We start from the raw sequence: 19,356 nt of genomic DNA on the forward strand, positions 1-19,356 counted from the left end.
ATTTGTAAATGAAAAAAATGTATATGGCAAAGATTTGGAGATAAGGCTGCCTTTAGCCCTCTTTATTTGATTATAACGAATCTCTAAAAAAGGTAAGGTAGAAAGTTGAATGACATGTTAGAGTCTGAAATTTCAGTACTCATGACTGAAAGATTAGAATTATATCCATGATTTTTATTATAGAATCAAATATCAGGATAATATAACTTCATTCCCTTGGGAGCTATTATTTGCTGCCATTTTGAATGCAAGCTTCTTGAAATTCAGCATATGTAACATTTGAAACAGCACAAACTAAACATATTTTCCAAGAGTATGGTATTATTCTTTAAATTAGCATTAATAAAGCATTTTCAGGAGAATATTAATATTAATCAGGTCACATGACAACTGGGCAGAAATTTGAGCCAGATCCTTTATATAAAGTTCTAACTAAAATGTTACCAGTTAATAATGAATGCTGAGATTTACATAGTAGGCCAATTCCTATAAAAAGGTTATTTTTAATTGCCTTGTACTTGTGGGTTATTTCTGAAATTTTTTTCGTATCATATATGGTAACAGACACAAATCTAATTTAAAAACATAATTACTTTTGTTAGTCGATATGTTGAAGAATAAAACAGGCCCACTCAATTAAAAAACTGGAGTACAATGATCAATCTTTTTATTATTCGGCTAAAAATGACAGTATAAAAGCACGTTTTTAAAAACAGCAAAACTGTCATTTTGTAATGGAAATGCTGATTTAACTTACTGCTTTGCTACAATTAATATCCTCTAGAGTGAATTTGTTCCCCTGCATTAGAATTAATGAAATAGGTGCCAGCATTTATAGGACAACATTGACAACACTGGCTTTAGAACACAGTGCTTTCTTTACTTGATATTTAGAAGATGATTTCTGTCATTTATGCATGCTTTAGTGTCTGCTACACTCAGATCCACATGTGAGCTGATGTATCTAGGCCGTTCACTGAAAGCATCTTTTGCCCAAAGATAAAAATGGATAAAAGACTGTACTTACTGTGACAGTCCCCCAGACCATCTGTATTGCCATGCTCTATGTCCTGCTCAAAAGTCAGTCTTTTAAAAAAGGAAGGGAAAGAGAGACAGAAACGAATACAATAACGTGAGTCTTCAGAAATGAGTCTTAAGTTTCACTAAAGACAGTAACACAGTTTGATGAGTGGCAGGTGCAAAAAAGAAATAGTTAACAGCTTGAATATTTATCTCTGAAGTTTGTATCTCTGAAGTTATAGGAAGTCTTAGGTGACTCTCCAAAGAGAAGCCATGGTTTAAGCAGTGAATTCAGATATTATTCAGGGAGATAATAAGCTTGCAGATTATTTATATCCTTCTTTACTCTAATTCTCTGAGCATTTCTTAAACATTTAAGAAGTTTAGATGTTAAAATACACTCTTCATAGAAACAATATAGAAGTCTATAAATTAAAAAGAAAAGTCTTTTTCTCTCTACTCTTTCACTCCTACCCTTGCCTTCCTAGGCAAGGTTTTTTTGCCTAGACATTTATCTACCCAAAAGTGTTCAAAGGTCCAAGTGGCTAGAGAGGGGACAGGAGCCGGTGGTGCATTTTGTGGAGACCACTTGGCTATTTGTTTACCCCCAGCCCTGCCCCAGTCCTTGGGAGTATTACTGTCATTCTCTTTGACAGGCTCATGTTTCTTCCAAGTCTACTAGGTCACCACTGGGCTGTACAAGCGACATGACATTAAGAAAACCAATTTTAATAAAAGCTATTTTGATTTTTAAAATAAGCACACCAGAGTCACCTTCCTTTAGGGGCACTTTGTACATATTCCCATAATATAATTGAAACTCTTATTTTGCAACTGCTTTCAGAGCTTATTTACGAGCCATATAGGAAAACTATTTTGAAAGTCACAGCTTGATCTAATAATCCACCATGTTTTGTTTCTAATCTTTTTTGCCACATTAAAAATCAAATCCCTCAAAAGATGAAGATTTCTAGTGGTAATGACAGCCAATATTCATGATGCCCTGGAGCCCACTCTCCAAAGGGCGTGCCCCATGTTTTGAGCAATACCAGCATCATTGAAATATGAATGCAAACCTTAAGGAAACCATTTTGGAGTTCTTATATTGACTTAAAAATAATTTTTAAAATATCAGTCTTATAGCCTTTGGTCACATGTTGAACACAGAAAGGACAAAGGTCATTTCATAGCTCCCCTCACCATGCTTGGTGAACCTTTGTCCTCCACCTTGAGGGGTCCAATGAAAAGGTACAAACCTCTAATATTACAGCATGTCAATAATGCTACTTGCAAAGCTGTTCTAATAATATACAGTGACTCAGACTTTTGCATTAGTCAAATTTCCAGGTCAGATTTTATAGTTATCATCAGCTCTGTTTATGAGAATACTTGTCCTCAAATTATGCAGGTGGTGGTCATAAGATACGCCCTTGCTCTGTTTGTTTAGCTATTCTGAAATAGGAAAGGAGGCACAGAGTGATGTAAAGATGGTTCTGTTCCCCCTTTGGATCTGGGGAGGTTGCAGAAATGGCTGTGTTGAAGGAAGATGTGTGCTGTCTAACCTCCTAAATTGCTTGCCACAACCCATCAAAGATAAACATTGAATACTTTTGCAAATGTATTTTGGATTTCACATCCACTGAAGTAAAAGCATAAAAAGAAACCTCTTAGCCAATGCCATCTAAGCATTTAAAGCCAGGGTAACAATTTTAAACACCCAAATCACAGGCATGGTGGACTGGCCTCATCTAGCTGATCTGTTGGAGAACTGCCAAGAATTGATTGACTGCCTAAAGAGTAACAGGGTCAACCGCTCTTCAGCGCAGGAAAAGGTTTATTGGATGTATACACCATGCTTGCAGTACAATTGCATTGCTTAACAAATGTTCTGCAATTTCTTCTCAGCCCTGCACAGTCAATTACAAGAGCCAGTTTTGCTATGACTGAACAAAGCACTCACTAATCTAATTGGTATCCTATTGCTCCTTTTCTCTGCTTTTCTCCCACCATGATGATCAAGGCAGGCACCTTCTTGTCTCTCTCTCTAGGGAATACATTGAAGCCCACTGTGTTTCCATTCTGTGTTTTTAATCAGTTCGAGGATGATTAATCAATTGGAAATCTGCCACATGTGATGTGGTAAGGCTCCATGAAATGGGAAAGGGAAGGAGAAAGGCTGACAGTCCCGTTGCTGGTGTTTGTGCACAGAAAGCTGTGTGGTGGAGTATGAGAGCAGAGCAAATCTTACATCTAGAATACACCTTGGCTGGAAGCCACTGTACCCTCTCCCACTCCTCAGGCTCCTTACCTGCTATTGGGTGATAAATGGGTACAGGCACCACCTTCCTTTATCCACCCACAATACGGGTCTCTGGAGGCAATACAGGTTCTGCAGGAAGAGGATGACCATGAGCTACGTAGGACTGTTTCCTAGCCACCACGGACTTTCTAATTGTCAGTGAGGCAAAATACATACTTTTTACACTTCCCATGTCGTTCACACCGGCCAAGGGGAACCTTTATCACACAGGTAGAGAATGCAACATACAGAGAGCTGCTTGCTCTGTCCAGCTGCATGCCCATGATCCTTTTGTCTTCGACTCCATCATAGCTGCATCTAATTTCATCAGGCAAGATAATATCATTAATAGACTCTTCTCTTTTTCTCAGCACCACCCTCACATCCCACTTCCCAGCCCACAAGGCAATCTCTTAATCTGATCTAATTGGCAGTGAAACAAACAAATCCTTATGCTCATGCACACATGTAGACACACACATATGTATGTATCTATATAAACACACACACACACACACACACTGGCAAGGAGAAAATAATGCTTTTTAGATGTTAAAAAATTTTTACAAACGGCATTAAAAAGTCATCTAAAAATGCATAAAACCTAAGTCGGCCATGATTTTCTCTGAATGAAAGGGACCATAACAGCGTAACAAATAATAACTAAGGAAGAACCAAATATTCTACTTACTTTTCAGGGTTGTAAACGCTCATCTCCTCCAGGAAAAGGCTGTCATTTAGAAAACCACTGTTTCCTATCCTGGCCAAAAACTTCAAGATGATTCCCTTCTCTGATCCCAGAAAAACCACAGTGTGATTCTGATACGGCCCAGCAGCCGTGTCCACTGCAATTTTGGTCAGGCGGTATCTAAAATGACAGGACCACATTTTTTATCTCTTTGTTGGTCTATCATTAAAGTGTTCCCTGTTCCACTTCAAACAGCTGTGCCATAGCTTTCTAGTAATAACCTCAAGAAAAATGTATGCATATAAATAATGTTCTCAAGTGGTTCTGGCCCTTTATTTCCATTTGCAGAGCATTAGTATGGCTCCAAAGGGGAGGAAGGAGGTGTGAATGTGTGTGTGTGTGTGTGTATGTGTGTGTGTTTCTGGGCCAAGTCCCATAATAGATAGCCAAAACCACCTGAAACCACTTAGCAATAATCCCTTCCATGAACGACAAGGAAAGACTAATGTCTCCTATGATGAAGGTAAGAAGTAATAAATTCATTTAACCTTTAATTTAACATTGAAAAGCAATGACTACCATTTCTCCATACTCTTCCTCTGAGGTACAAAGCCTTCATCGACAAAATGTTTGATTGGAAAGCTTTCCAGTTGTATGTCGAGGGGCTGGGAGACTTCTCAAGGATGAGGAGGTAGGGTGCTAATGGCACTGCTAAAAACTGCAGGGACCTGCAAGCCAAACAATATCCATTTAAAGCTAAAGGTGAAGGGCATACCTAGGATAAGTCCTACCAGCAATTTGCTTTCTCTGAAATCTCTTGAACATTCGACATTCTATGGGGACCCAGTTGTCCTAAGCACCATAGCTGGAACCAGAAAACAGACCCTCCTGCAAGTTATATACCGTGGTTTCCATTTTATGTGCCAGAGCTATTACAGTGCTTTAATATATTTTAATAAAGTCAGAGTATAAAAATAGTGGTAAAGTTAATTAACATTTTGTTTGATGACTACCACAGTGGGATGGTACTTGGGAAAGCCTGTTGAACTGTTTGGAAATAAGCTCTGAATAAATACTAGGAAGAGTTTTTTTTTAATGCAATCACAGATCTCTAATTGGCTGTCCCTTCGCTGTTGGCCACCAGTTCAGAAAAAGAATACTAAACTATGAATCCTTCACACTGGCGAATGTGGTGTCTGTGCTCTGTGTGACAGTGAACAATCCATGAGCCATGCTCAGGTGGAATCTGCTGCGAGTTTTGTAATCATTTCCAACCAATCAGGTATCCACATCCATTCACTAGTTCTCCTTCACTGCTGCTCTATTTTTGCACAGATTGGATCAATGGGCTAATCCAGAAGGAAAGGTATTTCCTTCCTCTAATTGCTGGCATGTGTCCAACTAGCCTGAAAATACTGGAACTCTTCTCCCTGGGAATGTGTGTATGGGGGGATAGTGGCATCCAACCAACCGGCCAGCATTCCACAGCTGAATGAATGCCCAGGATAGCAGAAGATGTTGGTGGCATTTCAAAGCATGATCCACCGATCGGTTCTCCGAGCATGAGATGAAGTCAGGAAATTCATCAGGACACGGTTTGCTTGACACCCACCTGACCATTGTTCTCAGGAACCATGGCCTGTTGAAGATGGAGGGCACTGCCTCATCCATGAGTGGGTGCGTCTTGATGAAGTTCAGGGTATCATCAGGAAACTCATTGGAGGTTGCATATCTTTCTAAGGAGGATGAGCCAGCACAGCAACCTGGCCTAAAATGAAACAAAGGGTGAAGAAGGAGGGAGTTCCTTTTGTGCCTTATGGCAAATTATTTGAATGAACTGCTTCTCTAAGCATCTGGAATGGAGAAGAATGTACTGCAGCCTGAGAGGAGGAAGTTAAACAATGCAGAATGCCACCAAGCACAATATGCTGAGATTTCCTCTGAGCCGCCTCCTCATTTCATAGAGGAGCCTCAGCCAGCACAGTTCAGCCTCAGCTGGGGGCAGGCTGGCTTCCTCCCAGAAGCACAAACAAACTTCAGTAAACAGTGATGGAGCTTGAAACAAGTGAGTGAGTGTGGTTTGCACGTATCTCACGGATGGTTTTACTTATCCAAAAAGGCTGCTAGAGATTCCTCATGCATTTACTCTATAGAGGGAGAGAATTAGGTTGACGTTTTCGCAAGTGTAGAAAGCAAAGACTCTCCAAAAGTCAATAGGGTACGTGCCAGCAAGACTCCATGTAATCATGTTTCATTACCTGGGGCTCCCTCAGAGAACATTTGGGTTTTGTTTCTTATTGTTGTTTTTATTTTTGTTTGATTTTGGCGGGTATGAAAAGCCAATTATATCAGATTCTTTCCTGAAAGGTCATTTTCTTGTCATTGAATGACGACCGTAAAAATTTGCTACCACAAGAAATTCTATGGTTTCAGGAGTCAGGGGTCATCCCAGCAAAGTCAGATTAGGGAAACAATGAAGCCCATCTGGTCCAGACACCTGGTTTGCCTGGGTGGTGCAGGAGAGGAGACTGGACCCTCACGACACCAGCATGAACCACTCCTATGCCCACACTGTCCCAAGGCAGCATCCTGGGAGCATCCTGACTGCTGCAAGAGGGACGAGGCAGGCATGTGGAAGTATATGGGCAAACTCACTGCCATTAGTAGAAAATCACTTAAAGTATATGTGCTGGTATTGGTTGAGTGACACCACCTTTACACACCAAGGAGTATTACATAAGAACTTTCTGAAACCCAATCCCTCAGGCTTAACTCCCCTTCCTGCTTATCTAGAAGGTAGTTAACAATCCCAGGCAATGATTTAAGACTATCTGTCTGAGGTTGCTGGGGTGTGCTTTTCACACCTAGTTTGCTCTCCATAAGTAACAGAGTATCAACATGCCAGATAATTCAGGTAATGAAGATGGATGAACCACTAAGTTTCTCCTCTGGGTATAATTGATTTATATTACCTAAGTTAGTTCATGTAAGTGTACTTGGCCAGGTACGTTGTGGGGAGGACTGGAGGTTGCGGAAGAGAGTTGAAAAACCAAAAAATTAGTAAGATGTTGGGCTTCCTTCCAGAGGCACACAACTCCGGGGGAGGACAGACACCATGGTTGTTTCTATGGAACCTGGAGTGCAAATGCTGCGATGGAGCTGTGAGTGTGTGCCACAAAGAGAGGCAGGCAAAGGACTCGGGGGGACTTCCCTCCTGTCCCAGTTAGGACGACTTAGCCTGTTTAGGAAGCGATTACATAGGACTGAGAGGTCTCTGGGTTGCCTCTGGACCATAGTATCTCATGAAAGCAATTCTAAGGTATGATCTGGGGAGGAGGACACTGCACTGTATTTGGACCCAAAACAGACCAGAATCTGGCAGACCAGAGACATCTTAATGGTCCACTCTACCCGCTATATTCTTCTCCCCCTCGGTCTGGAGTCCTAGACTCAACTCTGATGCAGCTTGGCCACAAAATCCAGAAAACACTATTTACGTTTCCTATTTTATTTGGGTTTGAAGACATGGGTCTCTATAAAATTGAACGGAAGCATAAAGAAGCAGCGGAAATCATTCCCCCTGCTATTGAACTTGTGCAATACCCTTTACCTCTCTGGGCCTCAGTTTTCCCAACTATAAGCCAGTAAGGCCTCAGATGGTTTCCACCATTGTAGTATTACATTGGATAAATAACTATCTGGAGGTTAAAGCAGAAGACTAGAGGAACATTGGTTTGACTATATGAGAAGGTAACTTTGGGTTTTGGTTAATGAGATGAAGGCAATCTGCTTGGCTGGCATGGAAGGCACTAGTGTGCAGTTCATAGGATGTTCATTATCAAAGGTGCAAGCGTTGCCATTTCTAAAGTTTAAAATAGCCATATGAATATTTGCACGTACCTGGGCTTAGGAACTCGTTCATCAGGAACTGGTGTCCAGGTGGAATCGGGAGACTTCTGTTCCTTGAATCTCCCAGTAAAAACACTGGCAATGTCAAGCATGTCATAGGCACAGACTGCAGACCCAGGGATGCTACAACATGACATTTCACATCAAGTGTTACTCACGCACTGGTTATGCATGTAGTTTGGAACATACTCCAGAGAAACTTTCCTAGTACAGCAAGTGAAATTTAAAGTTCATACCTTGGACACTATAAATGTAAGGGATCTGAGTACACAAAGAAAATATTTCCCTCAATCAAATTTGCATCAGTTGCCTTAAAGAATGGGCTAGTTGTAGCAAGCTCACAGAGAGGAAAAAAAACCCTTCATGTCTACATTGCCTCTTGAACTGCTTTTGTTTATAAAGGAAGAATTGTTGAGCTAGTGATGGAAGTTTCATGAATTCCCTGACACTAATTATCAATGACCTCTCTGAAGTCTCTGGATAGCATTCTGTATCACTAATATTGGTGAAAATTTGAAACAAAAATGCTCTCCCAATGTCCACATATTGCTTCTTTGTATTTGGTTTTTCAAGCCAAGAACTCAGGGTGTGAGAATGTGTTTGTGGGGAAACCCACACACAGTTTATGTTAGTCTCTGCACATTTAAATTTTTACCTTCCTGATTACTTACATAAGACTAAACAATTTAAGTCTCTAAAATGCCATCACTTTGCAAATAAAGTACTTTATAAAGTGCTAAATAATAAAAATGGCCCTCAGCTCCACCTATAATTATATCCTTGCCTGGCACCCTTGGAAGGACTTAGGCTTCTTTTTTTAATCAGTGATGGGAAGGAATGAATTATTCATTCATCTGGGTACACTGTTTACATTTGGACCCACATTTGTTTTTGACTAGAGTTGCTCTATGATTTTGATCAAATAAATTACAGGCACCAGCTGGCCAAGAGTTTTAATCAGGTTTTGAGATAGTGGGTCATTACATGGCCAGAGCACCCAGGACAAGAGACATGGGCGCCCTGTAGTGCGGGAACATCGTCCAGGGCAGGGAATATCATCCACAGAGAATGATTTTGTCTTAAATTTTGCAAATGTTGAATAGATATAAAAGTAACTTCATAAATGATTAGGATAATTTATTCCATCCTTAATTTCATAAGAAAATTATTGAATAATTGCTTAATAATAATTGCTTAAATAAAGCAAGAAATAGGGAGAAGCTTAAAATGCTTATTTAAAATAAGGTGGCAAAATAAATTTTAAATACATATAAATTTATACAGGTATATATGTTGTTCACAGAATTAAGTGTATAAGACAGTGATAGGGCAGGCGCAATGGCTCACGCCTGTAATCTCAGCACTTTGGGAGGCCGAGGTGGGTGGATAACTTGAGATCAGGAGTTCAAGACCAGAGTGGGCGACATGGTGAAACCTCATATTTACTAAAAATACAAAAATTAGCCAGGCCTGGTGGTGGGCGCCTGTAATCCCAGATACTCGGGAGGCTGAGGCATGACAATCACTTGAACCTGGGAGCGGAGGTTGGGGTGAGCCGAGACTGAGCCACTGTACTCCAGCCTGGGCGACAGAGTGAGACTCTGTCTCAAGGAAAAAAAAAAAAAAAAAAACAGTGATTCTCATTTGTTTTGGAATTTCAGAACCTTTGCATTATTTATTTAATTTTGTGAGACTCTCGTCACATATTTCTTTTCTGAAAGTAACACAATTATATATAGTATTTGCCCTATATATTAAGAAAAATAGGATAAATGCTGTTTGAAGTATTTTATGATGCATCTCGTAATAACTAAAAATATCCTAGGGTTTCATAGTCTTCCCGATGTTAGAATCAGTTGTAAAATCCTTTTTTCTTCCTTCCTTACATTCCTCTCTCCTTCCTTCCTTTCATTCCTTTCAATTTTCCATCATTCCTTTCTTCCCATTTTCCATTCATTCAACATATATTTATGGAACCCCTACTTAAGGCAGTAAGTGCTCCACAAACAACATATGGTCTTTCCTGCAGTTGGCTCACACTTCAGTGTGGAGGCAAGTATAAGAATAATGACAAAAATAAGGAGAATTGCTTGAGTCCAGGAGGTGGAGGTTGCAGTGAGCAGGGATGGCTCATTGCACTCCAGCCTGGATGACAGAGCGAGACTCCATCTCAGGAAAAAATAGAAAAAAGAATAATAACAAAAATCACAACAACAACATCTTTAGGACAATCTGGTAAGAGCAGAGTATAAAAGGAATATGCACAAGGTCACATAGGAGGTGACTAGCTGACATTTGAAGCATCCGCAGGGTTTCAGTGGGCAGATGTTGGTCAGGTGGGCAGATCTTGCAGAAAGCAAAGAGTGAGCAAAGCATGGTACATTCAAGGAGCAGATCTTTGCTCCAATCAGCCCATGGCACAGGCTGCATAGCAGAGGATGGGAGGGGATGAACTAGAGGAGGAAATGGGGTCAGACCCTGTGGGGGATTGCGTGTTATGCCAAAGAGCAAGGGCTTTATCCTCAGGGCAAATAATGGATTTGAAACAATTTGATATGACCAAGTGTGCATGTGTAAAGCATGAAGTAGAGAGGGATGAAACCAGAGAAAGTGAAAACAGAGGGACTATAATTTATAGATGACAATGGGTATGCATATTTTTATGTGGATGTTAGATTATCAAACAAATATGATTTCCAAGACTGCATAAGCATGCACTAAGTGGATACTTCTTAGGGGTCTTTTAAGAAAATACTATAAATGGAGTTATCTATAATATTTAAGGGCTTACTACTATATTGTAATCACAAAGCAACCCACACCCTTAAAAAACAAGGCAAAACAAAACAGAAACTAGAAAACTAGAACTGCTCTTAGATTCCACTAGTCCCTGCATTTCCATGTGCCAAGACAGTATACGTTTACCAAATCCCAGAGAGACAGGTTCTGATGTATGAGCACTAGAAGCCTGAATTTTTAAATATCATTGTTATCCACAAGTCTGAAAATCCCTACAGATGTTTAAAGCTTACTTAAATCTAACTGAATACTTCTTGGTGCAATATGGGTTCATATTTTCGTATTATTTTCAGTGGGGAGCTTGACTCTCATCCGCTGTATAATTGAGGAACATGATTTCATCCTTCATGAAGTTTGGTCTGTTCCGGGCTCTACTCAGTTCTTAAGCATTTCTTTCTAGATGCTATCCTTTAGTTTTATCATTTGTGTGCCTGTCATTTAGGCACTCATCATGTTCTTAAAAGTCTTTGTAAAAAGTTTAATTCAAAGTGAAACAGTGTATTACTAGAGGAAGATACTCAATACAGAACACCCAAAATTCTGCACAGAAATGAGAACACAGCACATGAATTTAGATTTCACGACCATGCACACAGTTAGGATCATTTTCACACAATAGTACTAGGATTCTGAAATCTCATTGGCTTAACAGAGAGAGGAGTACTAAGGAAAAACACTAACGTTTATCTTCCTTCTGTTCTGTACACATTTTCACTGCTCTAGGAACAATTATTAGTGCATCATTAAGTTGCCCAGAGTCTTAGTTGTAACTAAATACAAAAATAGGAGTGACTAGGCTGACACTCATAATTTGTAGGTACAATGTTTGATGGTTTATACGTTATCACTAGGACCCTCCAGAGTCAGATGCCGGTGCTGTGGTTGGGGTCTGGGTTGTGACCCAACTTATTGAGTGAGCTTGCCCAAGGGTGACTTTGTTGGACAGGATAATAACCAAAGTCCTTTATAACTCACTTGAATCCTAGATTTTACCCTGTAGCATTTGAATACATTTCCAGTGTTTTAACTTCAAAAGGTACTGATCCAGCCATGAGAATATTAAAAGTCAAATACTGCAAATTATTAGATGACCTAGAAGAGACAGGAGGAACATTCTTGAGTTCCAAAGCTGCCTCTTGCATCTACAGACCACTTGGACCAGGTAGTAGAATATGCTGAGCTCAGTTTCCTTAAGTGGAAAAAGAGGACACTATTATCTAGTTTCTAGGATTACTAAAAAGATTTACAAATAACACATAAAAAGTGTTTATGTAACAGGCTTACATAAATAGAAGATATTGTTATAATTTATCTAATTACCTCCCCTAAAACCTAACTTAATAGTGCTTATAAACTACTATTAATTTGTTGATGAAAACTAAGTGTTAAGTGCTTTTTAGCTACACACAATTTTCAGTCAGTTGCAAATATTGTTTATTAGAAGAGAACCCCCTGGGAGAAGGAAGCCAGGAAGAATTGATGAGGTCAACACAGCTAGGGCATGATTACCTGTTATAAGGTGTAGAAAAGGTTGCCAGGACAACATCACGCCCATTGATACGAATCACATCTGTAACTGCCTGGAGAATGTTGAAATAAAAATGAGAGTCTCCGGGAACTGAGCAGTTCAGGCGCGCTTTCAAGAACGATGTCCACTGTTTCTCCAGGACTCTTTGAGATCCTCCCATATCATTCTTACAAACCTGAGCTACTCTTGGGAAAACTACCTGCAGAGGGAAAACACATAGGGAAAATGAAATGCATTCATTTTGCAAGGAGATCTTAGTAGAATTTCCATTCCTTGAAAACAGAAACAAAATAACAAGGTGTTTAATTTAATACTATTTCTAAAATCAGTAGAAAAAAAAAAAAGAAAAGAAAAGAAAAAAAGAGGAAAACTCAGCATTGGAGCAGCATGTTTTAAAAGATAAGGCTGTGGCATTTAATACAGAGCCATAAATCCTTCAGGGAATCAGCTCCCAGCCACATAAACTCATTTCCATACAGACTGCTTAGCTTTTTATTTCCTCAAACAAAAGCACACTTTGTATGCACCATCTCTGCCATCCTCACTAGCTGCCTCTGGAACCTGAATCTGTGCAAGCCACCCTGGCATTCTATGTTACCCTTCAACTTAGGGACCTTGATCTAGTCTCTGGTAAAAAGAACCTAAAATGGATATCCCCTAAATGTTGTATTGCTTTTTGCAATAAAGACAAAAATCAAGACTCAATTTGATTAAAGATACCGCATAGTTACGGTCTCTGTGGAGCCACTCAATTAAGAAAACAAAACAAAACAAAACAAAACAAAAAAACTGTTGAGTCTACCTGGAAATCACATCTCAAGACACTTGAATCTTGGGCCAGGTGTGGAGGCTCATGCCTGTAATCCCAGCATTTTGGGAGGCTGAAGCGGGTGAATTACTTGAGGTCAGGGGTTCAAGACCACCCTGCCAACACAGTGAAACCCTGTCTCTACTAAAAACAAAAAAAAATTAGTGGGGCACGGTGGCGCATGCCTGTAATCCCAGCTACTCAGGAGGCTGAGGCAGGAGAATCACTTGAACTCGGGAGGCAGAGGTTGCAGTGAGCCAAGATTGCACCATTGCAATCCTACCTGGGCAACTGAGCAAGACTCCGTCTCAAAAAGAAAAAAAAGATACTTGAATCTCAGCATGAAACCAACCAAACATAAATTTTCAATAGAAATACTTATGAAATTTCCTGTGATTTGTTACTGTTCTGAAAAAGCAGATAGGGCTTCCAAGACTGTTACTAGATTTATGATTCTCATTTCAAGATCATTGATAACAACAACATTTGTCCAAAGGTGTGGGTTTCTGAAAATATTACAAAGTGAGCCAGGGAAAGCATCCCCTCTTACCTTTCCCATGGTGTTATACTCCACTGCTATTTCCCTGAAGAAGAAGTAGATATAATCTCCGTAATCCACAGCTTGAACGAAGTATGGTTCTGTAGACAAATAGGCACTTTAATTGGGAACATGTCATGCAGAGTTAACAGAATTTCAATCAAGTGTAGCCAAAGACATGTTATTAATTAAAAGTGTAGGGCCATTAGACATTTGGTTAACACTAACCATTTCTAATGACTTCACACATGCAAGCACTGGTGATTTCACAAGGCATTCACACTTACACATTATATCTTTCAGAAGCTTTGCAATCAACAATGAAGAATTATCGAATTTTGCATATCTCTGTAATTTTATTTTCCACAATGAAATGCCCCTATTACAGAGAAGATTTTGTATACATTGCCTCGTCACCCTGACTCATACAGGGCTGTGAATAGCTTTTCTCCTCTTCCCCACCACCTCCAAGCCCCTGTCCCCTTCCATGAATGCATTGTTCCGTTCTTTTCATGCAGGACTCGGAAATGAGAGCTTGAAGCAAGAAAAGATGAATGTAATGTATTCTATTGTTGTGGCATTGGTAGTTTTGTTAATACTCCAGAAACTCAGGGGAAGGAAAAAAGGGAGGTAAATAAATCAGTTGAAGCCAAAGATGCAATTTACATGTTTCTGTCTGTCAGAAGTCATCACTAAAATGAAGCTACAGTCTGGTCCCTCCAGACTCTAGATCTCCCACAAGATATATATTCCCCTGCCCTCTGACCCTCCTTCTTTTAATTGTTTGTTCACCTTTCAACCATTTTGAATCGTGCTTGACGGTCCGCAGGGTAGGGCTTTCTCCAAGACTCCGGTAAATGACTGCGTCAATGGCAAGGAAGTCAGTCACTGTGGCTGAGTATAGCTTTCCATCTTAGAAGGAAAAGAAAAGAGGTGAACAGGGTGGGAGCAAGTCAGTGGGGGTGGAGGAGTAATAAAGACATCCCTTAGATTGCTTTCCAACATCAGGCAAATGAGATAGGACAACTGGGAAAAATCCAAGAGTCACTGGGAAAACTCTTGGCCCACATTCCTAACCATTTTAAATTGGGATCATGAGAGATGAAACATTTTTCATTTTTAAATTGCATGGCAATTTTTTTTTTTTTTTTTAAGCAGCAGTACCAGCAGCAGCTCAGGGAACAGGGTAAATGAAAAATGTTTGCTTCACTTGATTAGCTGGATCTTGACTGAAATCTCAAGGCCAAGGATCCTTGGACACTATTACTGCCACCACGCCATGGTAAACTGGATTAGGTGAGAGCCCAGGGAGAGATGGATGCTGATTGTATCCCCAGAAATTCGGGGCACATGCATAAGTAAAGGAGTCCTCAGTCTGATCAGGTGAGAGGAGTTAAAGAGAGAGGGTTCATAAGCAAAAAAGGGCTGACTAAATTGCTACCGTCCTGGGAGTCACAGCTCCCCTTGACCTCAGGTTTGACAGTTCACTAAATCCTGGCAATCTGGTTTCAATAACAGGTATTTGCTTCGGTATCTCCAAAGTCACAAACTAAAAACATTCTGAAATACAACATGCTAAAGCAAAGAAGAAAGGGGAAGGAGTGATACTGAGTTCAGACAAGTCTTTCCTTAATAATTCATGCTTTGGGGGAGATATGATTGAGGGTAGATCCCAGGCATAAGAGAATAAAGCAGACTGAAGATTAGTCTCTAGACCTTTTGGTTCCTTCCTGGCTTAGCAAACACTCTGCCAACAAATAATCAAAAGGAGTGTTCTAGAATAGCAAAATCTGTGTTGATTAAATGGAAACAAGAATTATATTCAAAATAAAAAAAACTACTTCGGTGATTCACTTTTAGTGGATTACATATATTCATTAGCTGTATGTCAAAGTGACTTATATACAACAAAGTACTGTTCAAGCTCTTTTATATGTAGTGTAAACATAATGGTTTATGGTTTTCTTTGTTTGTTTTAAAAAAAACTCATATCCAAATATACTTAAAGATCTTGATGTCTGTCTTTGGTCTTATAATAATTAAAATTTGTCCAGGTCAATTTAGAGATGTCTTAATATCTGCAATATTAACAGCTATATATCAATAAGTTTTGACTATTTTGGGAGATTTAAACTGCAGAGAGTAAACCTTTAAATTGGCCCAAAAATATCTACTAATCTTAACTTTTCTTACGGATTTTGAGCCCCAGGTCATAAAGATATTCTTTATGTCTTTATGACTACAGAATACATATTCTATATTCCTATAGCCCCAAGCCATACAGATATACCTGGGTAGTGGGGGAAGGTAGAGGGGAATGTAGGTCATGGTGATGGCTATTCCTTCTAACTACTCCCCAAAACTCTTTTTGTTTGCATTCTTTTAAAAACTGAGTATCTCACCAGAACACTCACTTGTAGAACAGAATACTTTTCTGCCACCGTTTTTTTTTTTGTTTTTTTTTTTTTTTTTTTTTTTTGAGATGGAGTTTCACTCTTGTTGCTCAGGCTGGAGTATAATGGCAGGCACTATCTCAGCTCACTGCAACCTCCACCTCCCGGGTTCAAGTGATTCTCCTGCCTCAGCCTCCTGAGTAGCTGGGATTATAGGCATGTGCCACCACACCCGGTTAATTTTGTATTTTTAGTAGAGACAGGCTGGTCTTTTTAGTATTTTTAGTTGGTCAGGCTGGTCTTGAACTCCCAACCTCAGGTGATCTGCACACCTTGGCCTCCCAAAGTGCTGATATTACAGGCGTGAGCCTCTGCGCCCAGCCTCTGTCACTCTTAGTAATATGATACCATTCATTTGCAATGAGGATCTCCTATTAATAAGGGCTGAACTTTTATGAGATTTCAAACACTTAAATGAAAATCTATTTAGATATAACACTAGGGGTGGGGACAGTCATAGTATTAACTCATGTGACTTGCTCTGTATAGCTCCTAAAAACTTGGTGGCCATAGTAAGTTCTCTGCCTATTCCACCTTTTCTACCTTAGGCTACAATAAGTCGTCTTTTCAGTTTACATTTAAATTATGTTTTTAACCAAAGGATTATAAATTATGCTGCTATAAAGACACATGCACACGTATGTTTATTGCAGCACTATTCACAATAGCAAAAACTTGGAATCAACCCAAATGTCCATCAGTGACAGACTGGATTAAGAAAATGTGGCACATATACACCATGGAATACTATGCAGCCATCAAAAAGGATGAGTTTGTGTCCTTTGTAGGGACATGGATGCAGCTGGAAACCATCATTCTTAGCAAACTATCACAAGAACAGAAAACCAAACACCGCATGTTCTCACTCATAGGTGGGAACTGAACAATGAGATCACTTGGACTCAGGAAGAGGAACATCACACACCGGGGCCTATCATGGGGAGGGGGGAGGGGGGAGGGATTGCATTGGGAGTTATACCTGATGTAAATGACAAGTTGATGGGTGCAGCACACCAACATGGCACAAGTATACATATGTAACAAACCTGCACGTTATGCACATGTACCCTACAACTTAAAGTATAATAATAATAAATAAATTTAAAAAATAAATAAATAAATTATGTTTTTATTTTATTTTATTGAGACAGGATCTCCTTCTGTCACCCAGGTTGGAGTGCAGTGGTGCAATCACAGCTCACTGCAACCTCAACCTCTTGATCTCCATGCCCACCTAATTTTTTTCTTTTTGGTAGAGATAGTGTCTCACTATGTTGCCATCTGATATTGAACTCCTGGGCTCAAGTGATCTTCCCGTCTTGGCTTCCTACAGTGCTGGGATTACAGGCGTGAGCTACCACTCCGGGACCTACAGTTAAATTTTAATTTTCCCCTGCAGTCCACATTCTCCGAGGTCCCAACTAATGCAGGTTCCAAGCGTCAGTGAGGGCCTCCAGCAGGAGTCATGCACTTGGGAATATGCCCAAGTACTCTCTCCACTTGCCTTGCTCATACCTTACAAATAGGTCTACAAGACTTTGTGTTCCTGACAGAACTGCTTCTCAGTAATACTGTGCTCTCATTTAGGGGGAGAACCTGAGGAACTTGCCCTTCTTAACTTGACAATCTGTCACTGCAGATTCAGGCCCACAAATGGATGACACTGAGGGAGAGGTTCAGGAAGCCAGGAACTAATCTTGTTTCATAATCAAAGCCCTAGTGTCCCTCATCCAGCTAGTATGTGCCAGTTTTTAGCTGTTGTGATGGAAATTATAGTTAACTGCTTTATTACAAGCTATAACAATCACTATTATACCAACACTTCTCTTACATCCACCTCCACATACACAGCTGGTAATGAATTCCTAAATAAATTTCTAATTAAAGCATATCATCTCATACACAAAAATCCCACTAAATCTGAAAATGATGGTCTGTTTGCTATTTCTTTATATCTTTTGCAGTGGAAAGAAGGGGTAGTGTTGGGGAGTAGAGGTCAGCCTAAGCAATTAGCACCCTCCCCTCAGCCACCATGGTCTTTCCGTCAGAGATGGGCATGTAACCTAATCAGGTCAATGATATTTGAGAAGATGTTTATTGGAAGCTTGTGGGTATATGGCCTCATTGCTCTGAGAGAGCTTCCAGAGGCTTCCTTTTGTTTCTTTCCCTTTCTTTTCGATATGTGGACAAGAAGACATGTAGCACTAATTGGGGCTGGTAGCCATCCTCTGATTGTGAGAACCGCCAGTCTCATCATGAGGTTGATGCAGAGCATGGGAATAAAAAGCAGCTGCCTCCCGGATGACGCTGTTGAGTTGTTGAATCTAGCCAACCCCAAAGTCCATCCTAGCTTGAACAATAAACGCACATCAGTAGGGGGTTTTACATTTAAATTTTATTATTTTTTTTACATTGGTGGTTTGAGTTGAGATTTTCTATTATTTGAGCCCAAACATTCCCTAACTGATTCATCACATGTTCAGTACTATGCTGTTATCCTTTCCTGAAGGCACAAACGCATGGGTAAGTGTGGCACAGACTTCGTTTGAGAAGCAAAAGTACAATTTTCATACCAATTTCAAACGGAAAGGCATTCTTAATTACAGTATTCACCAGAGAATCAAAGCACAACTGTGACTCCATGAATCCTCTACAGCAGATTCACAGTGACAGGATGAAACACGCAAAAGCAAATGCGACAAGGAGAAATCAGGTCGCTTACCTGCAAACAGTGCAACGTTGGCATGTTTGGCATCATACGGGCATCTGGCCATTCCGCTGAATTCATCCCCAAATGGTTCCAACGTATCCATCTAAGTGAAATAATTGGATATAATTACAAACAACAACCTTTTCTTTTGCCGTAAACCCTCAGAAATAATGTCCAGGATGTGACAGGCCTTTTTAAATCTGTAACCACTTTGAGATGGACCCTGTTGAAGCCACTATATATTTTTTTAAAACTGTAGTTGAGAATCACATAAAATAGCTGTGTTAAAAACATATTTTTAGAGGAAAGATGGTCAAATCAGACATTCTTTCAAGCAGTGTACTCTTCCACCCAGCACATTTTTTAATGAAAGTCTTTTTCAGATATTTTATACCAACCATGAGCTTTCTGTTGAACTCTGACAGACTTTGTGGTCTGTGGGTCTGGCATGTATTCAAAATGATGCCTTAGCACACAGTGATGCAACGGAAATGCCCTTATCCTAAGCTGTGCACGCTCTAATCCTAGCAATGAGGAAACAATAGACAAGGGGTATATGGTTTTCTTTATAACGTAACTAATCCTTAAAAAAAAAGTGGCTATA

General features: G+C 39.9%; 1 protein-coding gene across 9 annotated transcripts in view; it reads right to left on the reverse strand.

Annotated features, from left to right (window-relative positions):
- Window positions 1–19,356, reverse strand: part of SEMA6A (semaphorin 6A) — a 133,758-nt gene that overhangs the window by 31,284 nt on the left and 83,118 nt on the right. For all 9 annotated transcript variants that reach the window (XM_005557569.5, XM_005557568.4, XM_005557565.4 and 6 more), the window contains 10 exons: window positions 18,765–18,855; window positions 14,382–14,501; window positions 13,602–13,690; window positions 12,225–12,442; window positions 7,908–8,039; window positions 5,620–5,775; window positions 4,011–4,187; window positions 3,497–3,637; window positions 3,329–3,409; window positions 1,028–1,086 (listed from right to left, as the gene is read on the reverse strand). In XM_005557569.5, coding sequence (XP_005557626.2) covers window positions 1,028–1,086; window positions 3,329–3,409; window positions 3,497–3,637; window positions 4,011–4,187; window positions 5,620–5,775; window positions 7,908–8,039; window positions 12,225–12,442; window positions 13,602–13,690; window positions 14,382–14,501; window positions 18,765–18,855 — 1,264 coding nt within the window. The remainder of the gene's footprint in view (window positions 1–1,027; window positions 1,087–3,328; window positions 3,410–3,496; window positions 3,638–4,010; window positions 4,188–5,619; window positions 5,776–7,907; window positions 8,040–12,224; window positions 12,443–13,601; window positions 13,691–14,381; window positions 14,502–18,764; window positions 18,856–19,356) is intronic.

The sequence above is a fragment of the Macaca fascicularis genome, chromosome 6 (assembly GCF_037993035.2).
Source record: "Macaca fascicularis isolate 582-1 chromosome 6, T2T-MFA8v1.1".
NCBI classification, from domain to species: domain Eukaryota; kingdom Metazoa; phylum Chordata; class Mammalia; order Primates; family Cercopithecidae; genus Macaca; species Macaca fascicularis.